Source organism: Oncorhynchus mykiss, chromosome 28, assembly GCF_057628025.1.
Source record: "Oncorhynchus mykiss isolate SJ-2025 chromosome 28, ASM5762802v1, whole genome shotgun sequence".
Lineage (NCBI taxonomy): Eukaryota > Metazoa > Chordata > Actinopteri > Salmoniformes > Salmonidae > Oncorhynchus > Oncorhynchus mykiss.
Window position 1 is genome coordinate 5,544,021 of NC_143049.1, and position 18,909 is coordinate 5,562,929.

General features: G+C 42.6%; 1 protein-coding gene across 4 annotated transcripts in view; it reads left to right on the top strand.

The window, feature by feature from the left end:
- Nucleotides 1-518: 518 nt before the first annotated feature.
- Nucleotides 519-18,909, top strand: part of slc17a9b (solute carrier family 17 member 9b) — a 40,495-nt gene continuing 22,104 nt past the window's right edge. For all 4 annotated transcript variants that reach the window (XR_016492905.1, XR_016492906.1, XM_036966445.2 and 1 more), the window contains exons 1-2: nucleotides 519-1,194; nucleotides 2,047-2,244. Coding sequence is in view for 2 of the 4 variants with exons in the window: in XM_036966445.2 (XP_036822340.2) it covers nucleotides 1,061-1,194; nucleotides 2,047-2,244 (332 nt within the window). In the remaining 2 variants the exon portion in view is untranslated. The remainder of the gene's footprint in view (nucleotides 1,195-2,046; nucleotides 2,245-18,909) is intronic.

An 18,909-nucleotide genomic window follows, 5' to 3' on the forward strand; every position in this document is an offset into this window, starting at 1 on the left:
GTCTGTCTCATCCCGACTCGTTCAACATTACTATGGGACAGCTGGAGATCGAATTTCAATATTGAAACAATGTTGCAAATATCAGACAGAGAGCAAGGTTTATACAAATATCTGCTGTTGAAACCAAATGTAATTCTAAAAGAAATGTGAGAATGTCTAGATGCTTTTTATAGTGGAGATCAAGTTTATAAATTGCCTGGCTGGGCTGATGGAACAAAGTAAATAGGCATTTTAACATCAGCTTTAACAGGTGGTCATTTGTGGAATAGACACTGGCTGGAATGCGGTGTTAACCAATAGGATTCAGGATTAGACCCACCCGTTGTATAATATCTCCTAATTATGACTTCCTATATCATTAGTTTGATTTACTATCGCATAATTATGGCTTACTATCTCATAGTAAGTCTACTATCTCATAATTTTGAATGATTTCATAATCATGATTTACTATCTCTCACGATTTGGCCCTCAATCTCATTATGATTTGCAATGTCATAATTATGATTTACTATCTCGTAGTCAGATTTTTTTGGAGGGGGAGGGTGGCGTGAACGGGCTTCCATAGTTATCATCCAGGTTATGTAGCATAGAGTTTCAAGAATATTGCACAGTCATTATGGAGCGCGAACGCCTATGTTGGATGGATGTACTAGGCAGCGATACCCCGGGTGGAAAAGAGAGTGCATTCAAACTGGTTTTCATAGGGACTGAGTAACTTCTTTAACTTACTTCCTGGTGTAACAAACCGTTAGCAGGAAGAACTGCGTGTCTGGAAAATAAAACGGACACGTGGATTATCATTGCTCCTCTAGTTCCAGGCAAGAGCCACGGAAAAAAAACATCCTCTCTGTGGCTATCTGTTCTTATTCTCCCGTGCTCTTCATCTCATCACACTGCAATACAATAATGGATCCTCGTTAAACGAAAGGAAATGATACGTGGGCGCGAACATCGATCAAAGCGTTTCTTTTTGTCGGCTTTCCTCACTCATTCCATAGCCCACTGAACTGCGACGTGCAGGAAAAAGCAACTCTCAAACATTAGCATCTCTTGTTGAATGGCAATTCTGCAAAAACATGGAAAGATCTCTGGTCCAGATTTGGTCTGCCTCAAAGAAACCCCGTCAGACACAATCGGTGACGCCGGAGGTCATCAGAAGAATTGGAGTGAACATAACACGAACTGGCCCAGGTGAGTTAACGAAGCAAGATTTTAGTATCCATCATTTCCCCCAAAGACTAAAACTACCATATTGAAATTACGGACGTTTTCTTAGGTTTGTAATAACATAACACTATATGAGAGATGTCTTAGTTAGTTCCTTATTTTGCAAATGCCCTACAAGTTAGAAATGATTTGAGCTCTTGGTGGGTTACTGAAAGTAATTGGCATTGGCAAATTTAATTTTCAGAACATTTTCTCTCCCTTGATGTAAGCAAACAAAAAGTACGACTCATACAAATGTAGCTTTGTGTTTGATACTTTTGAGTCTTCTCTAAAAGTTGACACAAAGTGTAGACCTACAATGAAGCCATACTGTAACCATATGAAATGTAGCTAACACTGCTGTGAGGGGCATCCCCCCCCCCAAATACTTGACTTTTAATCAGATACCTGTCAGCTGGTCTCCAGGTTATTTTACTAAGCTGCACACACACAACTTTTGGGACTTTCAAAGCTACTAGGAAGTCTGATAGTCAGGCATTTTATAGAATTTTCTTAGCATCCATCATAGCCTTATCTTTGTCTTGTCAACTAAGGATTCAGCCAATACTTATAACATGAGATGTAGGCTTAACCTAACTAGTTAGTACAATTTAGCATAGATACAATTTATACATTTGAAGTAAAGTGAATACGCCTAGTTGGTTAAGTTTAACGTTCTACATGTCTCATGAGCCCCATTTGCTGTTTTTAAAATGTAGAAAAGCAAAATAAATATACATATGTTGGTTTTACTGAGAATATCACACCTACTCTCTCAAACACACCACACACACCATTGTCTTTGCTACACAATCATTCCCTGCACCCGCTCTGCAGACCCCTGGCGCGGGTATGGACGGTGGTGCTACTGCTGGGGACCTGTCTGCTGTACTGTGCCCGCGTGGCCATGCCCATCTGTGCCGTCAGCATGGCCGAGAAGTTTAACTGGACCAAGAGGGAACAGGGCATGGTGCTGGGCAGCTTCTTCTGGGGCTACTGCTTCACACAGGTCCTTGGAGGCTACGTCAGCGACAGGTGGGCAACGAGAGGAGATGATTATAGAGTTATTGTCTGTTTGCTCAAAAATTTGCACATAAATTGCCTGTTTGCACAACCTGCAGCTGCGCTCACTACATACAATAGCTAGAATAAACAGTGTACATTGCATTACATTTTATTCACCTTTAAACACAGATGGACAATCGGATGATATGAGACCTGCGATTTGAGAATGAAAAAGCCCAAGACTGTCTGTTTTACACATTTGTTTTACGTCATACAGCTGCTCCATTGGTACAATAGACTATAAAACAATACATTTTATTTAACAAATATTCACTTCAAAACACCCATTAGCCCAAAAAGCAAAATAACTCCTGAGGGGATGGTGATAGAATGTCATGGTGCAGAGACACTACTGTACATGCTACAGAGTATAAAGGGAGTGTAGTTTGAGGAGCCAATACCCATTTCAGACAGAGGATGGAGTAATTTACCTTAAATTATAAGGCAGTGTTTATATGGCCTCCTTTCAAACAGCCCCTTATTTAGCACTTATTTGCGTTTATAAACCATATAAATACAGTGCATTCGGAAAGTATTCAGTCCCCTGTACTTTTTCAAAAAAAAAAATATGTTACAGCCTTATTCTAAAATTGAATAAAACAAATGTTATTTTATTTCACCTTTTATTTAACCAGGTAGGCCAGTTGAGAACAAGTTCTCATTTGCAATTCCTCATAAATCTACACACAATACCCCATAAGGACAAAGCGAAAACAGATTTTTAGACATTTTTGCTAATTTATAAAAAGTAAAAATCAGAAATACCTTATTTACATAAGTTTATGAGACTTGAGTTCAGGTGCATCCTGTTTCCATTGATCATCCTTTATTAGAATCCACCTGTGGTAAATTCTATTGATTGGACATGCTTTGGAAAGGCACACACCTGTCTATATAAGATGAAAGTGCATGTCAGAGCAGAAACCAAGCCATGAGGTCGAAGGAATTGTCCACGGAGCTCCGAGACAGGATTGTGTCGAGGAACAGATCTGGGGAAGGGTACCAAAACATTTCTGCAGCATTGAAGGTCTCTAAGAACATGATGGCCTCCATTATTGTTATATGGAAGAAGTTTGGAACCCCCGAGAACCTTCCTAGAGCTGTCCGCCTGGCAAAACTGAGCAATTGGGTGAGAAGGGACTTGGTCAGGGAGGTGACCAAGAACCCCATGGTTACTCTTTGATTTGATTAGTCCAAATGAGGACTAAAAGAGATTCTAATCTTCCAAGAGTCCTTCAACATTAAAATACAATTCATAATACGATCACATTTTCACGTAACACACTGTTACAGACATAATACACTATTACAGACATAATACACTGTTACAGACATAATACACTATTACAGACATAATACACTGTTACAGACATAATACACTGTTACAGACATAACACACTGTTACAGACATAATACACTGTTACAGACATAACACACTGTTACAGACATAACACACTGTTACAGACATAATACACTGTTACAGACATAACACACTGCTACAGACAACACACTGTTACAGACATAACACACTGTTACAGACATAACACACTGTTACAGACATAATACACTGTTACAGACATAACACACTGTTACAGACATAATACACTGTTACAGACATAACACACTGTTACAGACATAACACACTGTTACAGACATAACACACTGTTACAGACATAACACACTGTTACAGACATAATACACTGTTACAGACATAATACACTGTTACAGACATAACACACTGTTACAGACATAACACACTGTTACAGACATAACACACTGTTACAGACATAATACACTGACATATTGATTAGATAAATACTCTAACAGTCTAAAAAGATGGATTGATTCTTCATAGTTCATTCTACCATAGTCCAGCACAACGTTCCTATGTATTATATTTAAATGGTTTTAAAGTATTGTTTGAATTTATATATTGAAAGGTTTCTGGTTTGCTCAGACAAATTATTCAATTTATTTTTTGCTCTAAATCAAATTGTTATTTTGCCCATTTCTCTTTCCTGTCTGGATAACACATAGATGGGACAATATTTTCCTAGTATTAACTGTCTGTCTCTTACCAACTGAATACTTTTGTGAAGAGTTTTAAATGGTGTATACTATGGAATATAATGCACATGTTTTTTTTTCTCAATTATCTTGTTGATTGATGACCAATCAAGCGCTTTGAGCATGACTACAACAGAAGAACCATGTCTCCACCTTAAAACAATGCTTGCTGCTTTGTTCTGTGCAATCTGCAGCCTCCTAATTTGAAAAATAGCCTCTCCTTTTGTCCTGGTTTCCAGTGGTTTGCAGAAGAGGATGTCTTCCTTAATTGACCCCCCATAAACGTAAACGGACATATACCAGGAACTGTGCCAGGCCAGCCGGAGCTGTGCCAGGCCAGCCAGGTCTGTTGACTCATCCAGCTCTATAATTCACTGGCTTGTATGCGAAGCAGTAATTGTTTCAAAACATCTCCTGCCTTGTCAATGATGTGTTGTGAAACAGTGTTGTTTGATGAAGGCATTGTCGGAATATTTTTTGGGGGTCTTTTCCCCCAGCATTATCCCAGCCATATCCACGGCAGCAGGAAGAATTAAGTCCTCCACAATAGTATGGAGCTTGCCTGTCCTAGCCACTCGGTAGCTCACCATTTAAGATGCTTCTAGTCCCTTCTTATTAATGGTATCTGTTGCTTTTACACATGTCTTACTACTCAAAAGTAATCTTAAATCTCGCTCAAACTCAGGTGTCTTATTTTTCAAATTGCCATGTTTTGTTTCTAAATGTCCGCACAAGAGTGACGGTTTCATCTCGTTTGACAAACTCCTCACAAGTCCTCATCTGACAGCTTCGTTAAATAGCACCCGCAAAACACCAGTCTCAACGTCAGCAGTGACGAGGCGACTCCGGGACGCTGGCCTTCTAGGCAGAGTTCCTCTGTCCAGTGTCTGTTCTTTCTCCCAGATTAATATTTTCGTTTTATTGGCCAGTCTGGCTTTTTCTTTGCAACTCTGCCTAGAAGGCCAGCATCCTGGAGTCGCCTCTTCACTGTTGACGTTGAGACTGGTGTTTTGCAGGTACTATTTAATGAACCTGTCAGATCAATGGTATATTACAGATGATCAATGCATGTGTCCAAACGGTGACCCAATTTCAGTTGATGATCTAGTAGTATCATTAACCATATGCCGAGAACTGTGGTTTGAAACAAATCTCATCAATTTAGTTCTATTTGAATTATTATGATACTTCCAGTTTATATCAAAATCACCCTGTTACTATCTGTGGCCTGGTCAAATGCAGTGCGTAAGTCATTCAGATAGGACACCTTGGAGCTAGGAGGTCTATACACACCCTACCAATATGGGTGCCTAGTGAGGCAGATGTACATTAACCCATAGTGCCTCTATTTCAAATCAAATGTATTTATATAGCTGATATCTCAAAGTGCTGTACAGAAACCCCGCCTAAAACCCCAAACAGCAAGCAATGCAGGTGTAGAAGCACGGTGGCTAGGAAAAACTCCCTAGAAAGGCCAGAATCTAGGAAGAAACCTAGATAGGAACCAGGCTGAGGGGTGGCCAGTCCTCTTCTGGCTGTGCCGGGTGGAAATTATAACAGAACATGGCCAAGATGTTCATAGATGACCAGCAGTGTCAAATAATAATAATCACAGTAGTTGTCGAGGGTGCAACAAGTCAGCACCTCAGGAGTAAATGTCAGTTGGCTTTTCATAGCCGATCATTCAGAGTATCTCTACCGCTCCTGCTGTCTCTAGAGAGTTGAAAACAGCAGGTCTGGGACAGGTAGCACGTTCGGTGAACAGGTCAGTGTTCCATAGCCACAGGCAGAACAGTTGAAACTGGAGCAGCAGCACGACCAGGTGACTGGAGACAGCAAGGAGTCATCAGGCCAGGTAGTCCTGAAGCATGGTCCTAGGGCTCAGGTCCTCCGAGAGAGAAAGAAAGAGCGAGTTAGAGAGAGCATACTTAAATTCACACAGGACACCGGATAAGACAGGAGAAATACTCCAGATTTAACAGACTGACCCTAGTCCCCCGACACATAAACTACTGCAGCATAAATACTGGAGGCTGAGACAGGAGGGGTCGGGAGACTGTGTCCCCCTCCGACGATACCCCCGGATAGGGCCAAACAGGCCGGATATAACCCCACCCACTTTGTCAAAGCACAGCCCCCACACCGCTAGAGGGATATCTTCAACCACCAACTTACCATCCTGAGACAAGGCTGAGTATAGCCCACAAAGATCTCCGCCTCGGCACAACCCAAGGGGGGAGGGGGTGTGCCAACCCGGACAGGAAGATCACGTCAGTGACTCAACCCACTCAAGTGACGCACCCCTCCTAGGGACGGCATGGAAGAGCACCAGTGACTCAGCCCCTGTAACAGGGTTAGAGGCAGAGAATCCCAGTGGAGAGAGGGGAACCGGCCAGGCAGAGACAGCAAGGGCGGTTCGTTGCTCCAGTGCCTTTCCTTTCACCTTCACACTCCTGGGTCAGACTACACTCAATCATAGGATCTACTGAAGAGATGAGTCTTCAGTAAAGACTTAAAGGTTGAGACCGAGTCTGCGTCTCTCACATGGGTAGGCAGAAAATTCCATAAAAATGGAGCTCTATAGGAGAAAGCCCTGCCTCCAGCCATTTGCTTAGAAATTCTAGGGACAATTAGGAGGCCTGTGTCTTGTGACTGTAGCTTACATGTAGGTATATACCGGCAGGACCAAATCGGAAAGATCGGTATGAGCAAGCCTATGTAATGCTTTGTAGATTAGCAGTAAAACCTTAATCAATATGGGTGCCTTGACAAGGCCATCCCATAGTGCCTCTATTTGACCTACATTAAGGTCATCCCTCCTCTTAAAAGGTATATGATTCTGAATATACAGTGCAACACCCCCACCATTCCTGTTCCTGTCCCTTCTCAGTAGACTATATCCTTGAATGTTCATTTGCCCATCATTTACAGATGCATCTAAATGCATTTCGGTCGTAGTCAAAATATGAATGTTATTTACGTTGACCAAGTTAAAAACCTAATGTATTTTGTTAGGAAGGGTACATACATTAACTTGAGCTATATGCAGCCCTTTCCTTATCAAGTGAAGATCAATAGAGCATGTATTCATTATAGTAGAAGTTGTCATGATACACTACAACACACAAACTCAAATTTGAACATTAAATTAAATAGCCAGGGAGTTACTCTAGAGTCCTGATACAATTGCCTGTGGATGTAAAGTTTATCCATCACCATGGAGACTTGTTGATTCAGCAATGCTTTTCCTTCATAATGAGATACTGTTTTTTTCTCCTTTCATTGATCTCCGTGGGGAAGTGATCATTCATTCCAAAACCAGTGTTTCTGAGTTCTCTGCCCCTGCTCTTCGTCAATTCCTTTTGCTTAAAATGGTCAAAACATGCAACAATAGCCCGTGGCCTATTTCCCAGAGGCCTTACCTATTCTATGGACGCTGGAGAAAGTGACATTACACACAACATTAAGTGGGCAGTTTTAGTTGAGTTGACATGAAGTCTCAGACAGTGTGCTCACAGCCTCTGCTGTTGTCATTCTCCGGTATCCCTGAAAATATTAGATTGTTCCGCATTGATCGACACTGTACATCAAGCAAGGTTTCTTTAAGTTGTTTGTTCTCCCTTTGCACCACCTCCACCTTGCTATGAATAGAGTCTACAGTACATTTCAGCGCCGTGTTCTCTTTCCTTATATCATCAATCTGACGTTGGCTGAATTCTAGACTAGCACATAATGCTTTGATGTCCTCTCGTAATATATCCAAGATATCAAGTTTGGCAAGCCTTTCATTGATGAATTTTAACAAGTCAACATCCATATCCGTAAACCTCTCTCCACATGTGCCTTCTTGCTTGGGGATGGTTTGGTGCCATCGTTGATACAGCTTGGCCAACTTGGTTTGTTTTGTTGATTGGGTTTGTTGTCCTCAGCAGTGCTCGAGTCCTCCGTAACCAGTGACGCGTTTCTTTTGAGTTCGTAAGTATCTCTCGTCAATGAATCGTTCAAGCTCCTCAACGGTTTGAGTCATCCAGCGTGTTTGCAGGCAGAGTTAAACAAAAATAACAAAACAATGGATGGATCTTTCCGGTAGATACACACAATAAAACATGTTTAAACTATTGAGTACTCACTCGTGGTTGGAGGAAGTGCTAGTGTTAGAGGATAAGAGAAACACTGTTGTATGGTTAGCAAGTTTTCAGTAGGTCAGTAGGTCAGTGACACAGGCAACACAGATCGCTGTGTCGGCTGATGGTCAAATCTATTCAAAAGGAAAACCTGACAGAGCTCCAGAGTTCCTCTGTGGAAATAGGAGAACCTTCCAGAAGGACAATCATCTCTGTAGCACTCCACCATTCAGGCCTTTATGGTGGAGAGGCCAGACGGAAACCACCTCAGTAAAAAGCACATAACATCCTACTTGGAGTTTGCCAAAAGGCACCTAAAGACTCTCAGACCATGATAAACAAGATTCTCTGGTCTGATAAAACCAATGTTGTGCTCTTTGGCCTGAATGCCAAGCGTCAAGTCTGAAGGAAACCTGGCACCATTCCTTCGGTGAAGCATGCTGGTGGCAGCATCATGCTGTGAGGATGTTTTTCATCGGCAGGGACTGGGAGAATAGTCAGGATCGAAGGAAAGGTGAACAGAGAAAAGTAAAGGGAGATACTTGATGAAAACCTGCTCCAGAACACTCAGGACTTCAGACTGGGGCAAAGGTTCACCTTCCAACAGGACATCGACCATAAGCACACAACCAAGACACCGCAGGAGTGGCTTCGGGACAAGTCTCTCAATGTCCTTGCGTGGTCCAGCCAGAGCCCGGACTTTCAAAGAGACCTGAAAATAGCTGTGCAGCAACGCTCCCCATCCAACCTGACAGAGCTTGAGAGAATCTGCAGAGAAGATTGGGATAAACTCCCCAAATATAGGTGAGCCAAGCTTGTAGCGCCATACCCAAGAAGCGTTGAGGCTGTAATCGCGGCCAAAGATGCTTCAACAATGTAATGAGTAAAATGTCTGAATACTTATGTAAATGTCATATTTAATTTTTATATATAAAAAAAATAAAAAACATTTGCAAGAAATTCTCAACCTGTTTATCTTTGTCATTATGGGGAATTGTGTGTAAAGGGGGGGGGGGGGGGGACTTTTAAATCTATCCATTTTAGAATAAGGCTGTAAGGTAACAAAATGTGGAAAAAGTCTGAATACTTGCCCGAATGCACTGTATATATCAGGTCGTAACTGGCAATTTGGGAGGGTTGGGGGTTGTTGTTTGAACATGGGGTCTGTTTGCAGTTCAAATTAAGGAGGTGTTAAACAATATAAGTTTTTAATGAATTTACCTTAAAAAAAAAACAGAATCATTCACACAGACCCAATTCCTGTATTTTGGATACAGGGTCTGTGAAAATGCAGGAAAAATGAATACATTCATTTTTTCTTGGAGAACCCCTTTCAGAAATACGAAAAGGCTGTTTTTTAATTGAAGTTATGGTAAATTTGTGGGATTTTGGTCTGTGTATGAAAGGGATACAAGATAAACCTTGAGTTATGAGTGGAATTTGAAGGGCATTATGTGACCGTTAGTATTATACTGTGTGTTGTTTGAGGAGTGCACAGCCCTTGTGTCGGTGTCTGGGTGGTGAAAAGGGTGACAGCAATGACGTTGACATCCTTGGTTAGTTGTGCTTGCTTTGTATGCTGATGTCAAAGCAGATCAAATCATCCAATGTCAGTCATTTTTCAATTACATTGCCTGGCAGTTGTGTTTCCTGGTAGGGAAGATGAGTACCAATACATTTTAAGTGACTGCAGACTAAAATGGCAGTCTAAAAGGTATTTAATGATTCTCTGTTTCTTCACATGGCCTGTTGATGTTTAGGGTCATCTCACATCTTGCCAACGGAGGAAATAAGTAATCGAGCGTTCAAAGTTCAGAAGCCTCTGCTCTCAACTCCTCCCCCATAAATCAATGACCTGAAACGGTCTTAACTCCACTGAAACAGTTTAGATTTGGCCAAACACCTGAAGCTATTATCATATGATTCTGATTTTCAACACATTTGTCAGAAACCTGAAGCTGTTATCATATGATTATGATTTTCAACACATTTGTCAGAAACCTGAAGCTGTTATCATATGATTCTGATTTTCAATCCTTTTGTCAGAAACCTGAAGCTATTATCATATGATTCTGATTTTCAATTCTTTCAGATATTAGAGGAAGCACCCAGGAAATGGGCAGCTGATAATGGGAAGTAGCCTCCTTGTCTCCTTTTCTTCATTTGCATTGTTCTGACAACAGAATAGGTGAAAGCTAATTGTTGGAGACCAACTGGATCACTTGGTTTCATGTATGCATGTTGTTGTGAATAGTGCAAATGAAGCAGGTTAGATGAGAAAATACATGTTGTACTATTGAGAGATGCGTAATTCTTATCATCTGGTTACAGTACTGTGTCTTTCCTTCAGGTTGTAAATTGAGAGTATGTCATCATTGTAACTGTCATCTACTTGTATCACTGTTTCATCATTCTCTTCCCCTCAGGGTTGGAGGAGGAGGTTAGTAGTCCAGTAGTAATGATAGTGTTGTTATATTACTCCATCTCTGCCCCTCAGGGTTGGAGGAGGAGGTTAGTAGTCCAGTAGTAATGATAGTGTTGTTATATTACTCCATCTCTTCCCCTCAGGGTTGGAGGAGGAGGTTAGTAGTCCAGTAGTAATGATAGTGTTGTTACATTACTCCATCTCTTCCCCTCAGGGTTGGAGGAGGAGGTTAGTAGTCCAGTAGTAATGATAGTGTTGTTACATTACTCCATCTCTTCCCCTCAGGGTTGGAGGAGGAGGTTAGTAGTCCAGTAGTAATGATAGTGTTGTTAATTTACTCCATCTCTGCCCCTCAGGGTTGGAGGAGGAGGTTAGTAGTCCAGTAGTAATGATAGTGTTGTTGTATTACTCCATCTCTTCCCCTCAGGGTTGGAGGAGGAGGTTAGTAGTCCAGTAGTAATGATAGTGTTATATTACTCCATCTCTGCCGCTCAGGGTTGGAGGAGGAGGTTAGTAGTCCAGTAGTAATGATAGTGTTGTTATATTACTCCATCTCTTCCCCTCAGGGTTGGAGGAGGAGGTTAGTAGTCCAGTAGTAATGATAGTGTTGTTATATTACTCCATCTCTTCCCCTCAGGGTTGGAGGAGGAGGTTAGTAGTCCAGTAGTAATGATAGTGTTGTTGTATTACTCCATCTCTTCCCCTCAGGGTTGGAGGAGGAGGTTAGTAGTCCAGTAGTAATGATAGTGTTGTTATATTACTCCATCTCTTCCCCTCAGGGTTGGAGGAGGAGGTTAGTAGTCCAGTAGTAATGATAGTGTTGTTATATTACTCCATCTCTTCCCCTCAGGGTTGGAGGAGGAGGTTAGTAGTCCAGTAGTAATGATAGTGTTGTTATATTACTCCATCTCTTCCCCTCAGGGTTGGAGGAGGAGGTTAGTAGTCCAGTAGTAATGATAGTGTTGTTATATTACTCCATCTCTGCCCCTCAGGGTTGGAGGAGGAGGTTAGTAGTCCAGTAGTAATGATAGTGTTGTTATATTACTCCATCTCTGCCCCTCAGGGTTGGAGGAGGAGGTTAGTAGTCCAGTAGTAATGATAGTGTTGTTATATTACTCCATCTCTGCCCCTCAGGGTTGGAGGAGGAGGTTAGTAGTCCAGTAGTAATGATAGTGTTGTTATATTACTCCATCTCTGCCCCTCAGGGTTGGAGGAGGAGGTTAGTAGTCCAGTAGTAATGATAGTGTTGTTATATTACTCCATCTCTGCCCCTCAGGGTTGGAGGAGGAGGTTAGTAGTCCAGTAGTAATGATAGTGTTGTTATATTACTCCGTCTCTTCCCCTCAGGGTTGGAGGAGGAGGTTAGTAGTCCAGTAGTAATGATAGTGTTGTTATATTACTCCATCTCTTCCCCTCAGGGTTGGAGGAGGAGGTTAGTAGTCCAGTAGTAATGATAGTGTTGTTATATTACTCCATCTCTGCCCCTCAGGGTTGGAGGAGGAGGTTAGTATTCCAGTAGTAATGATAGTGTTGTTACATTACTCCATCTCTGCCCCTCAGGGTTGGAGGAGGAGGTTAGTAGTCCAGTAGTAATGATAGTGTTGTTATATTACTCCATCTCTGCCCCTCAGGGTTGGAGGAGGAGGTTAGTAGTAATGATAGTGTTGTTATTACTCCATCTCTTCCCCTCAGGGTTGGAGGAGGAGGTTAGTAGTCCAGTAGTAATGATAGTGTTGTAATATTACTCCATCTCTTCCCCTCAGGGTTGGAGGAGGAGGTTAGTAGTCCAGTAGTAATGATAGTGTTGTTATATTACTCCATCTCTGCCCCTCAGGGTTGGAGGAGGAGGTTAGTAGTCCAGTAGTAATGATAGTGTTGTTATATTACTCCATCTCTGCCCCTCAGGGTTGGAGGTTAGTAGTCCAGTAGTAATGATAGTGTTATATTACTCCATCTCTTCCCCTCAGGGTTGGAGGAGGAGGTTAGTAGTCCAGTAGTAATGATAGTGTTGTTATATTACTCCATCTCTGCCCCTCAGGGTTGGAGGTTAGTAGTCCAGTAGTAATGATAGTGTTGTTATATTACTCCATCTCTGCCCCTCAGGGTTGGAGGTTAGTAGTCCAGTAGTAATGATAGTGTTGTTATATTACTCCATCTCTGCCCCTCAGGGTTGGAGGAGGAGGTTAGTAGTCCAGTAGTAATGATAGTGTTATATTACTCCATCTCTGCCGCTCAGGGTTGGAGGAGGAGGTTAGTAGTCCAGAAGTAATGATAGTGTTGTTATATTACTCCATCTCTGCCCCTCAGGGTTGGAGGAGGAGGTTAGTAGTCCAGTAGTAATGATAGTGTTGTTATATTACTCCATCTCTGCCCCTCAGGGTTGGAGGAGGAGGTTAGTAGTCCAGTAGTAATGATAGTGTTGTTATATTACTCCATCTCTGCCCCTCAGGGTTGGAGGAGGAGGTTAGTAGTCCAGTAGTAATGATAGTGTTGTTGTATTACTCCATCTCTTCCCCTCAGGGTTGGAGGAGGAGGTTAGTAGTCCAGTAGTAATGATAGTGTTGTTATATTACTCCATCTCTTCCCCTCAGGGTTGGAGGAGGAGGTTAGTAGTCCAGTAGTAATGATAGTGTTGTTATATTACTCCATCTCTGCCCCTCAGGGTTGGAGGAGGAGGTCAGTAGTCCAGTAGTAATGATAGTGTTGTTATATTACTCCATCTCTGCCCCTCAGGGTTGGAGGAGGAGGTTAGTAGTCCAGTAGTAATGATAGTGTTGTTATATTACTCCATCTCTGCCCCTCAGGGTTGGAGGAGGAGGTTAGTAGTCCAGTAGTAATGATAGTGTTGTTATATTACTCCATCTCTGCCCCTCAGGGTTGGAGGAGGAGGTTAGTAGTCCAGTAGTAATGATAGTGTTGTTATATTACTCCATCTCTGCCCCTCAGGGTTGGAGGAGGAGGTTAGTAGTCCAGTAGTAATGATAGTGTTGTTATATTACTCCATCTCTGCCCCTCAGGGTTGGAGGAGGAGGTTAGTAGTAATGATAGTGTTGTTATTACTCCATCTCTTCCCCTCAGGGTTGGAGGAGGAGGTTAGTAGTCCAGTAGTAATGATAGTGTTGTTATATTACTCCATCTCTGCCCCTCAGGGTTGGAGGAGGAGGTTAGTAGTCCAGTAGTAATGATAGTGTTGTTATATTACTCCATCTCTTCCCCTCAGGGTTGGAGGAGGAGGTTAGTAGTCCAGTAGTAATGATAGTGTTGTTATATTACTCCATCTCTTCCCCTCAGGGTTGGAGGAGGAGGTTAGTAGTAATGATAGTGTTGTTATTACTCCATCTCTTCCCCTCAGGGTTGGAGGAGGAGGTTAGTAGTCCAGTAGTAATGATAGTGTTGTAATATTACTCCATCTCTTCCCCTCAGGGTTGGAGGAGGAGGTTAGTAGTCCAGTAGTAATGATAGTGTTGTTATATTACTCCATCTCTGCCCCTCAGGGTTGGAGGTTAGTAGTCCAGTAGTAATGATAGTGTTATATTACTCCATCTCTGCCCCTCAGTTGGAGGAGGAGGTTAGTAGTCCAGTAGTAATGATAGTGTTGTTATATTACTCCATCTCTGCCCCTCAGGGTTGGAGGAGGAGGTTAGTAGTAATGATAGTGTTGTTACATTACTCCATCTCTTCCCCTCAGGGTTGGAGGAGGAGGTTAGTAGTAATGATAGTGTTGTTACATTACTCCATCTCTGCCCCTCAGGGTTGGAGGTTAGTAGTCCAGTAGTAATGATAGTGTTGTTATATTACTCCATCTCTTCCCCTCAGGGTTGGAGGAGGAGGTTAGTAGTCCAGTAGTAATGATAGTGTTGTTATATTACTCCATCTCTTCCCCTCAGGGTTGGAGGAGGAGGTTAGTAGTCCAGTAGTAATGATAGTGTTGTTATATTACTCCATCTCTTCCCCTCAGGGTTGGAGGAGGAGGTTAGTAGTCCAGTAGTAATGATAGTGTTGTTATATTACTCCATCTCTTCCCCTCAGGGTTGGAGGAGGAGGTTAGTAGTCCAGTAGTAATGATAGTGTTGTTATATTACTCCATCTCTGCCCCTCAGGGTTGGAGGAGGAGGTTAGTAGTCCAGTAGTAATGATAGTGTTGTTATATTACTCCATCTCTGCCCCTCAGGGTTGGAGGAGGAGGTTAGTAGTCCAGTAGTAATGATAGTGTTGTTATATTACTCCATCTCTGCCCCTCAGGGTTGGAGGAGGAGGTTAGTAGTCCAGTAGTAATGATAGTGTTGTTATATTACTCCATCTCTGCCCCTCAGGGTTGGAGGAGGAGGTTAGTAGTAATGATAGTGTTGTTATTACTCCATCTCTTCCCCTCAGGGTTGGAGGAGGAGGTTAGTAGTCCAGTAGTAATGATAGTGTTGTTATATTACTCCATCTCTGCCCCTCAGGGTTGGAGGAGGAGGTTAGTAGTCCAGTAGTAATGATAGTGTTGTTATATTACTCCATCTCTTCCCCTCAGGGTTGGAGGAGGAGGTTAGTAGTCCAGTAGTAATGATAGTGTTGTTATATTACTCCATCTCTTCCCCTCAGGGTTGGAGGAGGAGGTTAGTAGTAATGATAGTGTTGTTATTACTCCATCTCTTCCCCTCAGGGTTGGAGGAGGAGGTTAGTAGTCCAGTAGTAATGATAGTGTTGTAATATTACTCCATCTCTTCCCCTCAGGGTTGGAGGAGGAGGTTAGTAGTCCAGTAGTAATGATAGTGTTGTTATATTACTCCATCTCTGCCCCTCAGGGTTGGAGGTTAGTAGTCCAGTAGTAATGATAGTGTTATATTACTCCATCTCTGCCCCTCAGTTGGAGGAGGAGGTTAGTAGTCCAGTAGTAATGATAGTGTTGTTATATTACTCCATCTCTGCCCCTCAGGGTTGGAGGAGGAGGTTAGTAGTAATGATAGTGTTGTTACATTACTCCATCTCTTCCCCTCAGGGTTGGAGGAGGAGGTTAGTAGTAATGATAGTGTTGTTACATTACTCCATCTCTGCCCCTCAGGGTTGGAGGTTAGTAGTCCAGTAGTAATGATAGTGTTGTTATATTACTCCATCTCTTCCCCTCAGGGTTGGAGGAGGAGGTTAGTAGTCCAGTAGTAATGATAGTGTTGTTATATTACTCCATCTCTTCCCCTCAGGGTTGGAGGAGGAGGTTAGTAGTCCAGTAGTAATGATAGTGTTGTTATATTACTCCATCTCTTCCCCTCAGGGTTGGAGGAGGAGGTTAGTAGTCCAGTAGTAATGATAGTGTTGTTATATTACTCCATCTCTTCCCCTCAGGGTTGGAGGAGGAGGTTAGTAGTCCAGTAGTAATGATAGTGTTGTTATATTACTCCATCTCTGCCCCTCAGGGTTGGAGGAGGAGGTTAGTAGTCCAGTAGTAATGATAGTGTTATATTACTCCATCTCTGCCCCTCAGGGTTGGAGGAGGAGGTTAGTAGTCCAGTAGTAATGATAGTGTTGTTATATTACTCCATCTCTTCCCCTCAGGGTTGGAGGAGGAGGTTAGTAGTCCAGTAGTAATGATAGTGTTGTTGTATTACTCCATCTCTTCCCCTCAGGGTTGGAGGAGGAGGTTAGTAGTCCAGTAGTAATGATAGTGTTGTTATATTACTCCATCTCTTCCCCTCAGGGTTGGAGGAGGAGGTTAGTAGTCCAGTAGTAATGATAGTGTTATATTACTCCATCTCTGCCCCTCAGGGTTGGAGGAGGAGGTTAGTAGTCCAGTAGTAATGATAGTGTTGTTATATTACTCCATCTCTGCCCCTCAGGGTTGGAGGAGGAGGTTAGTAGTCCAGTAGTAATGATAGTGTTGTTATATTACTCCATCTCTTCCCCTCAGGGTTGGAGGAGGAGGTTAGTAGTCCAGTAGTAATGATAGTGTTGTTATATTACTCCATCTCTGCCCCTCAGGGTTGGAGGAGGAGGTTAGTAGTCCAGTAGTAATGATAGTGTTGTTATATTACTCCATCTCTGCCCCTCAGGGTTGGAGGAGGAGGTTAGTAGTCCAGTAGTAATGATAGTGTTGTTATATTACTCCATCTCTGCCCCTCAGGGTTGGAGGAGGAGGTTAGTAGTCCAGTAGTAATGATAGTGTTGTTATATTACTCCATCTCTGCCCCTCAGGGTTGGAGGAGGAGGTTAGTAGTCCAGTAGTAATGATAGTGTTGTTGTATTACACCATCTCTTCCCCTCAGGGTTGGAGGAGGAGGTTAGTAGTCCAGTAGTAATGATAGTGTTGTTATATTACTCCATCTCTGCCCCTCAGGGTTGGAGGAGGAGGTTAGTAGTCCAGTAGTAATGATAGTGTTGTTATATTACTCCATCTCTGCCCCTCAGGGTTGGAGGAGGAGGTTAGTAGTAATGATAGTGTTGTTGTATTACACCATCTCTTCCCCTCAGGGTTGGAGGAGGAGGTTAGTAGTCCAGTAGTAATGATAGTGTTGTTATATTACTCCATCTCTTCCCCTCAGGGTTGGAGGAGGAGGTTAGTAGTCCAGTAGTAATGATAGTGTTGTTATATTACTCCATCTCTTCCCCTCAGGGTTGGAGGAGGAGGTTAGTAGTCCAGTAGTAATGATAGTGTTGTTGTATTACTCCATCTCTTCCCCTCAGGGTTGGAGGAGGAGGTTAGTAGTCCAGTAGTAATGATAGTGTTGTTATATTACTCCATCTCTGCCTCTCAGGGTTGGAGGAGGAGGTTAGTAGTCCAGTAGTAATGATAGTGTTGTTATATTACTCCATCTCTGCCCCTCAGGGTTGGAGGAGGAGGTTAGTAGTCCAGTAGTAATGATAGTGTTGTTATATTACTCCATCTCTGCCCCTCAGGGTTGGAGGAGGAGGTTAGTAGTCCAGTAGTAATGATAGTGTTGTTATATTACTCCATCTCTGCCCCTCAGGGTTGGAGGAGGAGGTTAGTAGTCCAGTAGTAATGATAGTGTTGTTATATTACTCCATCTCTTCCCCTCAGGGTTGGAGGAGGAGGTTAGTAGTCCAGTAGTAATGATAGTGTTGTTATATTACTCCATCTCTGCCCCTCAGGGTTGGAGGAGGAGGTTAGTAGTCCAGTAGTAATGATAGTGTTGTTATATTACTCCATCTCTTCCCGTCAGGGTTGGAGGAGGAGGTTAGTAGTCAAGTAGTAATGATAGTGTTGTTATATTACTCCATCTCTTCCCCTCAGGGTTGGAGGAGGAGGTTAGTAGTCCAGTAGTAATGATAGTGTTGTTACATTACTCCATCTCTTCCCCTCAGGGTTGGAGGAGGAGGTCAGTAGTCCAGTAGTAATGATAGTGTTGTTATATTACTCCATCTCTGCCCCTCAGGGTTGGAGGAGGAGGTTAGTAGTCCAGTAGTAATGATAGTGTTGTTATATTACTCCATCTCTGCCCCTCAGGGTTGGAGGAGGAGGTTAGTAGTCCAGTAGTAATGATAGTGTTGTTATATGACTCCATCTCTGCCCCTCAGGGTTGGAGGAGGAGGTTAGTAGTCCAGTAGTAATGATAGTGTTGTTATATTACTCCATCTCTGCCCCTCAGGGTTGGAGGAGGAGGTTAGTAGTCCAGTAGTAATGATAGTGTTGTTATATTACTCCATCTCTTCCCCTCAGGGTTGGAGGAGGAGGTCAGTAGTCCAGTAGTAATGATAGTGTTGTTATATTACTCCATCTCTTCCCCTCAGGGTTGGAGGAGGAGGTTAGTAGTCCAGTAGTAATGATAGTGTTATATTACTCCATCTCTGCCCCTCAGTTGGAGGAGGAGGTTAGTAGTCCAGTAGTAATGATAGTGTTATATTACTCCATCTCTTCCCCTCAGGGTTGGAGGAGGAGGTTAGTAGTCCAGTAGTAATGATAGTGTTATATTACTCCATCTCTGCCCCTCAGTTGGAGGAGGAGGTTAGTAGTCCAGTAGTAATGATAGTGTTACATTACTCCATCTCTTCCCCTCAGGGTTGGAGGAGGAGGTTAGTAGTCCA